This window comes from Clarias gariepinus, chromosome 28, assembly GCF_024256425.1.
Source record: "Clarias gariepinus isolate MV-2021 ecotype Netherlands chromosome 28, CGAR_prim_01v2, whole genome shotgun sequence".
In the NCBI taxonomy this organism is placed as follows: Eukaryota; Metazoa; Chordata; class Actinopteri; order Siluriformes; family Clariidae; genus Clarias; species Clarias gariepinus.
In genome coordinates, this window is record NC_071127.1 from 1025954 (window position 1) to 1034895 (window position 8942).

Below are 8942 nucleotides of genomic sequence, written 5' to 3' on the forward strand. Positions count from 1 at the left end.
CAGCATGTCATGGTAACTGGCCCTGGCTGCATTTGTAAACCTTCACCAGCAGGGGGCTGTGTTACACAACTAAGAGGCTGAGACGAGCCAGTGGATTTCTGTTTGTGTACTGTAATGTATTAAGCTCATCTGCAGGGCCACTCAGGATGATCAGCTTCCTGTAGTGTCAGGGTGTAGTGGTATGGATTAACTCACAATACTTTGTAATATAAATATTTATTTTTCATATTGTACAGAAGGAAATAAAGTGCATCTGTTGGAGCTTTGAGGCCTCAAGTTACATTAGAGATTCGTTTTCATGCTACCGGAGAAGAGAGGAAGCAGGAAGACAATAAAACACAACACAACAACAAGAACAAAGATATTAAAGCTCTCTGAGAGAGAGAGAGAGAGAGAGAGAGAGACTTATAATTGTCTCGGACTGCCCCTCATGCACAAACACAATCTCACACACATTCCTGTATGAGTGGGGTTCTGGGGATCACATGATTTTATACTGACTAGTGAGGACCTCAGCTGCATTTACAAGAAAAAGATACATGCATTTTCTTTAATTAGTGCAGTCACACACACACACACACACACACATACACACACACACACACACACACTGTTTCATTTGCATAAGGGCAAAAACAGCTCACTAACATACAAATCCTTCAGCTCAGTTCCTAGGCTTCTGTTAAATCAGGTCCAGAGTATTCCTCTTGCATGCGTTTAATCTCATTCCTGAATAAAAATACAAATGTTCCACCTGAAGTCAGATGAATCAAAGTGCAGATACTGTATCGAGTTAATTCTCGGACTATTGCTCTAAATATTGCTTTTGTGGCTACATCCCATAATAATATGATTTCTTTAAAAAAAACGGATATCTAAAATACGTCTAAATATATCTAAAATATTCCACCACCTCCCCTCCCCCGCTACCATAATGTCGACACACACAAGTTCCTGTCTTTTGTCGTTGTCAATAATATGGACAGAATATTAAACAAAATTTACTGGAAATTATAACTTAAGATATACAAACGTTATAGCATCTGTAACAGTACTGTGTGCGTTAGTCCGGTAGCTTTATGTTAACTTTAATAGTACAGTTCTAGTTTGTATTTTGGTTAATGTACTATTGTGCTACTTTGTGGTTAACTGGGTTAGTGTAATGTTTATAATTTAAGGTTTATTTGTACATATTTATTTATACCATGAAGTCAGTTGTTTAGCATGTTTATTACAAGGTTAGCTCAGTGTTAGCCTGTTTAGTACAATGCTAGTTTAGCATTAGCCTGTTCTCTATGCTATCACAGATGGAACCAGTTTTCTATGCTAGCTGAGTTTTCGATAGTGTTAGTGAACTGAACAAAGGCGAAAGGCGGCGTTTTCATGAGCCACAGGTTAAACTATCTGGTGAGAGAAAGTGATGTAATGGTCTTATAAACAAATTAATGTAAGTATATTTTATATTAATAAATGTACGTGGCACGTATGAATGGTTATGATGCCCCAGGTGTGGATAACTCTAATCTATCCAATGTTATTAGTTGAAGTTAGATGTTCTTCCACTTTTGGTGTTGTTTATGTGTATTTGTTTGTTTTCATTATCCCTATTCAGATAAACAACTGAAATGACTTTGCAGACCTTCAGGATCACAAGATTGTCACAATTTCTCATAAAAAGATTGTCATGTCCTCATAAAGAAACTCAAAAGCAGGCAGATTGTCCCTATATACAGTTTACCAACAAATCCAAATCTCAGGAAATTGTGCAAAATTCCAGAGTGGTAACCCTTAATCCTGTTTCCCTTGATCAACTTTATTTTAGTTCACCATTCTAAAGCGAGAGGAGGTTGTGGAACAGCTCCAGTCACCTGCAATCCCAAAGTATTATATCTCTGATTCACTCTTGTATGTCAGAGGATCAAGAGGAATGGACGTCTGAAGAATATCAAACTCTATCTGATTGTCCATGTCCAGCACACAGAGGACATTGCTTCCAGAAGTTACTGCAGGAGGATCCTGGTACATTTTCTGGAATTCTGGTTGAATGCCAGTCGTGGTTAGTCCTGGCAGATCCGTGTCTAGTGTTGTCAGACCTTCCTCCACATTATTCCTATTTATCCCTTCATCATCCTCTTCCCCAGAGTACAAAGCCACTTCATTCTCATAACAGAATGCGCTGGGCGAGCATGGAGTTCGCAGAAAATGGGTCCTGCGACTTGCTGGCGTCCCGGATTGTGACGATGCTTTGGATGAGTGATGACTTGCTAACTGACTGAGCTCCTTTGCACTGCATGATGGAGTCAAGGGAACTTCGTAGGTCTTGTGGAAGCGAGCGTAATCCACTTGGTAGCGATCTTGATCTTCATACACAACCGGCTCAAACCGATGACCCCAAAGGATCTCGTGGGAGAGGTATGAGCTTCTTGCTTGCGTCGTCATAGCAGTGGCTTCTACCATTCCCTCAAGAATCACAACAATCTCAAAGACATTGTTTTCCAGATCAGAGCGGCTCATGGCCCAAAGTGGCGAGTCCTCGTCAATTTCGTGGACGATGACCAAAGGTGAGACGAGGAAAAGGCGGTCAGTTCCTTCATCATAACCCACATTCAGGTCTGTTTGCTCCAGTGGGATAAATTCGCCTTCCTCAGTCATTCTGGGTTTAATTAGCTGTGCTCGGACATGAGCTTCAACGATGTGGCTTTTCCGAAGATTTCCGACACGCCACATGAGGCACAGTTTCCCGTCTCGCAGCGCTATAACGGCATTTTGGGAAAACAGTAGTGTCTGGTTTCGCTTCTTGGGTCGCGCCATCTTGGCCATGATGGTACCGATCATGAACGAGTCAATAATGCATCCCAAGATGGACTGGACTACCACTGTTGCCACAGCAACCGGACACTCCTCGGTGACGCAACGCCAGCCGTATCCAATCGTTGTTTGAGTCTCGATTGAAAACAGGAAGGCACCAAGGAAACCTTCCACGTGGAGCAAACATGGTTTCCACTCCTTCTGATGCTCCTCACCTGGTGCTCCTGCCCCGGATTGCCCCCTCAAATGACGATTGGGGTTGAAATCTCCATGTGTGAGGGCCACACTGTAGAAAATCAATCCGAAAATCAGCCATGACACTATAAATGTTGCACAGAAGATGAGCAGGAGGTAGCGCCAGCGGATGTCCACACAGGTTGTAAATATATCAGCCAGGTAGCGCTGCGGTTTGTCCTCTAAGTTGGAGAAAACAACGTTACACTGGCCGTTTTTTTTTACGAAGCGGCTCCGGACTTGACCACGCCCTCTCGTGGAGATTTTCCCATTGAAGGTGTTCGCCATGTTGTAGGCACCAATGGCATTGCTCATGGCGCTGCTTATGGCACTCCCGGGCGAGCTGTGGCCGTTGTGTAGCCTGAGAGTCGAGATCTTCAGCCTTTCTTCATCAGGAGAAACAATGCTGTACCTGCGGAACACCAAAGCAAGAAAACAAAATGTCAAAACGGATGCTGTTACATAAATATTTAAAGTAGACTATAGAGTCCTGTTATAGAAGGAAAAGAAGAAAATGGACAACAGAGGGACAACTGGGTGTCATTGTATTGGTGGAACAAGAAATGGGACAGGAAGAGGACGAGTGTTAAGACACTGTCCATAATCCCATTGCATCCTGATTGTTCTTTCCAGTGTCACTCTGAAAGGGCACGTAGTGACTAAGCATAGTGCTCTAACTCCACAGATGCTAATGGCTAAACCATGACTCATATTAGCCACTGATGTAGCTAATATCTATGCTAACGCTAACACTTCACACAGTTTACGTTTTATTATTCGGATTAAACTACCTTAAGAGAGACAGGCAATAATGAGTGACTCCAAACTTACAACAACAAGCTTTTTGAGGAATTATTTTGTGTGTGTGTGTGTGTGTGTGTGTGTGTGTGTAACTGGCCCTCTCCTCCATTTAGGATCAGAGGATTACCTGCGAAGGTGAGTTGTGTTTAGCCGTATGAGGAGGATTGCAGTCAGTGCAGATTTAGAGATTATAATCTGAGATTTTCACACACACACACACACACACACACACACACACATAGTCCCTATTTATTATCCTGTGCCTTTCTCTATGTGTTTAAATAGAGTATATAAATCTGTTTAGTAACAAAACAAAGGAAACTGATAATGTGCTCCAAATATGTCCCCAACTTTTTTATTCCACTTACACAACAGCAAACCAGTGATCAGTGCGAGCACATTAAAATAATTTAATTAAATATAATTAATCAACAACTTTTGGACCAATCAGAGGGCAGGACTCAACAACATAAAGCAACATGAACTTAATGTATTGTCACTGCCTTAATTAACATTAAAGCAGACACAGATTGACTACACAAACATACACACACACACACACACACACACACACACACACACACAGTGTGTACCTGGTAGTTCTGTTGTTACTCATGGTGCTGAAGAAGCATCAGGAAGGATTCAGTGATCTGGGTTTGGCATCCTGAGAAACCAGCAGCACAAGGCCACACACACACACACACACACACACACACACAGCAAACCTGTAGGGACAAAAGAAGAGACACAATGAGTCCCTAATGTTAGAAATAAAGTTTAAAGAGTTGCACAGGCAGCAGAAAGCAGCTCCCTGAGTGTTCTTTTCTGAACTTTTTAAAGCTGTGTGTGTGTCTGTGTTTGTGTGTGTGTGCGTGTGTGTGTGTGTGTGCATGTGTGTGTGTGTGTGTGTGTGTGTGCGTGTGTGTGGTCTAGATTGTTATTATTTGGGTCAATGTAAGGGTTTAATATAGCAATGATGAAAATTTGCAGGAGGGAAAAAGGCACAATTAGAAAAGGCTGTGGGGGGGGAGACGTCATCATACACATCTCGCTCTCTTTTATGGAGAAATGGGGTTCACACAGACACACACACACACACACACTCAAACTCTCACAGTCTACAGATAGAGGAAATCAGTATAATAGTTAATTATAAATTTTTTTAAACAAAAAGTTGTATGTACAGACTCAGTGGGTGTGCAGAGGATGGAGATGTGGGCAGGACAGTGGGTGGAGATATTGATGGGGCAGAGGGTGGTAACATGGGTGGGGCAGAAAGTAGTAACGTTGGTGGGTCAGAGGGTGGAGATGTGGGCGGGACAGAGAGTAGTAACGTTGGTGGGTCAGAAGGTGGAGATGTGGGCGGGACAGAGAGTAGTAACGTTGGTGGGTCAGAAGGTGGAGATGTGGGCGGGACAGAGAGTAGTAATGTTGGTGGGTCAGAGGGTGGAGATGTGGGCTAGACAGAGAGTAGTAACGTTGGTGGGTCAGAGGCTGGAGATGTGGGCGGGACAGGGAGTGGTAACGTTGGTGGGTCAGAAGGTGGAGATGTGTGCGGGACAGTGAGTGGAAACGTTGGTGGGTCAGAAGGTGGAGATGTGGGCGGGACAGAGAGTGGGAACGTTGGTGGGGCAGAAGGTGGAGATGTGGGCGGGATAGAGAGTAGTAACGTTGGTGGGTCAGAAGGTGGGCGGGACAGAGAGTGGGAATGTTGGTGGGGCAGAAGGTGGAGATGTGGGTGGGACAATGAGTAGTAACGTTGGTGGGTCAGAAGGTGAAGATGTGGGCGGGACAGAGAGTAGTAACGTTGGTGGGTCAGAGGGTGGAGATGTGGGCGGGACAGAGAGTAGTAACGTTGGTGGGTCAGAGGCTGGCGATGTTGGTGGTTCAGAGGGTGGTAATGTTGGTGGGTCAGAGGGTGGAGATGTTGGAGATGTGAGATGTTGGTAGATGGAGTTGGAGATGTTGGAGATGTGGGCGGGACAGAGAGTAGTAATGTTGGTGGGTCAGAGGGTGGAGATGTGGGCGGGACAGAGAGTAGTAACGTTGGTGGGTCAGAGGGTGGAGATGTGGGCGGACAGAAAGTAGTAACGTTGGTGGGTCAGAAGGTGGAGATGTGGGCGGACAGAAAGTAGTAACGTTGGTGGGTCAGAAGGTGGAGATGTGGGCGGACAGAAAGTAGTAACGTTGGTGGGTCAGAGGGTGGAGATGTGGGCGGACAGAAAGTAGTAACGTTGGTGGGTCAGAAGGTGGAGATGTGGGCGGGACAGAGAGTGGTAACGTTGGTAAGTCAGAGGTTAGTACTTTCAGCATCTCTAGCAGTTTGTTCATACAATTCAGGATAGAGGGAAGTTGGGCGGAGAGTACTGGTGATATAAATCCTTTGCATGGGCAATTCATACAGGTGCAAGTCAGGTGTCATGATGTGGTGAACAATGACCTCTTACATTCTCTTTTTCTTCTCCAGATTCCACTGATGATGTGTGTAACACCAGAAGATAGCTAAAGCTTCAGTGGTACATACCCCATAAGGTTTCCCTGTTCACCAGTGTCACCAGCACCAACCCCTCTTTTTCAACATCTTCTCTTTCATTTAAAATCTGATTAAAAGTGACTATAGTAAACTCTGTGCTTGTGTTCCTTTGTCCTTCACAGTGTCTAAGGAAGGGCTCATATGTTATGCTCAGACAGATGATGCTCACACACTACATGTTCCTCCAGGAAGGAACCTGTCCTGGAAGGAACATTTTCACACGTGAGCCTTTCATTAAGAATGTCCTACAATCAATAGCCTGATGTTTCTGTATAACTCTGGAAACACAAACAAAGGAGAAATGTAATAAAAGTACAGATATCACCAGTGAGATTAATATGGCTGATTAGGGGAAACCGACTCATACCAGTGATCAGTGTATTAGTTTCCAAAGGTACAACTGGACAGGGGGTAAAGAAAGATAAGCATTCAGATGCTCTAAAGGGAGTCTCGGGTCAACTGGTCAACCTGATCCAGGTTAACATCCCAGATCACCACACACATATCTCTTAAACCATCCTACTATCTAAAACTGAGACCACCATGTGTCTGGTGTTCCCACATCTATCCATTATCTGTAGTGCTTATCTTGTATAGGGTCACAAGGGCCGAGCAGCCTCTCCCAGGGAACACAGGGCACAGCCTGAAAGGGATGTCAACCCATCACAAATGACATACACTATGGGCAATTTGTAAACATCAATCAGCCTACACCACAGTCTTTGGACTGTGGGAGGAAACTGGCATACCCAGAGGAAACCCATCTAGTACAAGGAGAACTTGCGAACTCCACACTCACAAAGCAGAGTTGAGATTTGAACCCCCAACCACGGAGGTGCCTGGAGTTCCTCCATTCCTCCCTGTGTCACTCGGAGAACCCTGTCCTGAAAGCCACTGTTAGTTCCTTGCCTAAGTGTCTGGGTCTAGGTTTCCTAAAATAACCCAGTTATTGTGCATTACGTATTATTATAGATAAAAGGCATCATGCAGTGTAACCCTGGAGCCAGACACCAGGAGTGATTGCGTAACAGATTTGTTAAGTAACTGTACAGAACTGGAATCAACGCTGCACGATTTCAGTGAAGTGAAAGTTTTTGGTTAAAAATCTAATTCTTCAGTGGAGATGTAATCTTTTGATATGAGTGTGTTCATGTCCTCCATATTAAACCACAATGAGAGATTAAAGGGTCTCTTAAGCTTCTAATAATATTGTCATGTGTGTTGTGGCGAAAGCAGTGGAATCAAAAATGAAAAATAAGATAAAACATATATATATATATATATATATACATATATATATACAGTGGTGTGAAAAACTATTTGCCCCCTTCCTGATTTCTTATTCTTTTGCATGTTTGTCACACTTAAATGTTTCTGATCATCAAACACATTTAACTATTAGTCAAAGATAACACAAGTAAACACAAAATGCAGTTTTTAAATGATGGTTTTTATTATTTAGGGAGAAAAGAAATCCAAACTTACATGGCCCTGTGTGAAAAAGTAATTGCCCCCTGAACCTAATAACTGGTTGGGCCACCCTTAGCAGCAATAACTGCAATCAAGTGTTTGCGATAACTTGCAACGAGTCTTTTACAGCGCTCTGGAGGAATTTTGGCCCACTCATCTTTGCAGAATTGTTGTAATTCAGCTTTATTTGAGAGTTTTCTAGCATGAACCGCCTTTTTAAGGTCATGCCACAACATCTCAATGGGATTCAGGTCAGGACTTTGACTGGGCCACTCCAAAGTCTTCATTTTGTTTTTCTTCAGCCATTCAGAGGTGGATTTGCTGGTGTGTTTTGGGTCATTGTCCTGCTGCAGCACCCAAGATCGCTTCAGCTTGAGTTGACGAACAGATGGCCGGACATTCTCCTTCAGGATTTTTTGGTAGACAGTAGAATTCATGGTTCCATCTATCACAGCAAGCCTTCCAGGTCCTGAAGCAGCAAAACAACCCCAGACCATCACACTACCACCACCATATTTTACTGTTGGTATGGTGTTCTTTTTCTGAAATGCTGTGTTACTTTTACGCCAGATGTAACGGGACACGCACCTTCCAAAAAGTTCAACTTTTGTCTCGTCGGTCCACAAGGTATTTTCCCAAAAGTCTTGGCAATCATTGAGATGTTTTTTAGCAAAATTGAGACGAGCCTTAATGTTCTTTTTGCTTAAGTGATTTGCGCCTTGGAAATCTGCCATGCAGGCCGTTTTTGCCCAGTCTCTTTCTTATGGTGGAGTCATGAACACTGACCTTAATTGAGGCAAGTGAGGCCTGCAGTTCTTTAGATGTTGTCCTGGGGTCTTTTGTGGCCTCTCGGATGAGTTGTCTCTGCGCTCTTGGGGTAATTTTGGTCGGCCGGCCACTCCTGGGAAGGTTCACCACTGTTCCATGTTTTTGCCATTTGTGGATAATGGCTCTCACTGTGGTTCGCTGGAGTCCCAAGGCTTTGGAAATGGCTTTATAACCTTTACCAGCCGGACAGATCTCAATTACTTTTGTTCTCATTTTTTTCTGAATTTCTTTGGATCTTGGCATAATGTCTAGCTTTTGAGGTGCTTTT

The 8942-nt window shown here is 43.7% G+C and overlaps 1 protein-coding gene across 1 annotated transcript; it reads right to left on the bottom strand.

Annotated features, from left to right (window-relative positions):
- Window positions 1–1166: 1166 nt before the first annotated feature.
- kcnj4 (potassium inwardly rectifying channel subfamily J member 4) lies at window positions 1167–4629 on the bottom strand. The gene is made up of 2 exons (XM_053490502.1): window positions 4437–4629; window positions 1167–3454 (listed from the first exon to the last, which is right to left on the bottom strand). Exons 1-2 carry the CDS (start codon window positions 4457–4459, stop codon window positions 1885–1887), a joined length of 1593 nt encoding a protein of 530 aa, XP_053346477.1. The 5' UTR covers window positions 4460–4629; the 3' UTR covers window positions 1167–1884.
- Window positions 4630–8942: the final 4313 nt, after the last annotated feature.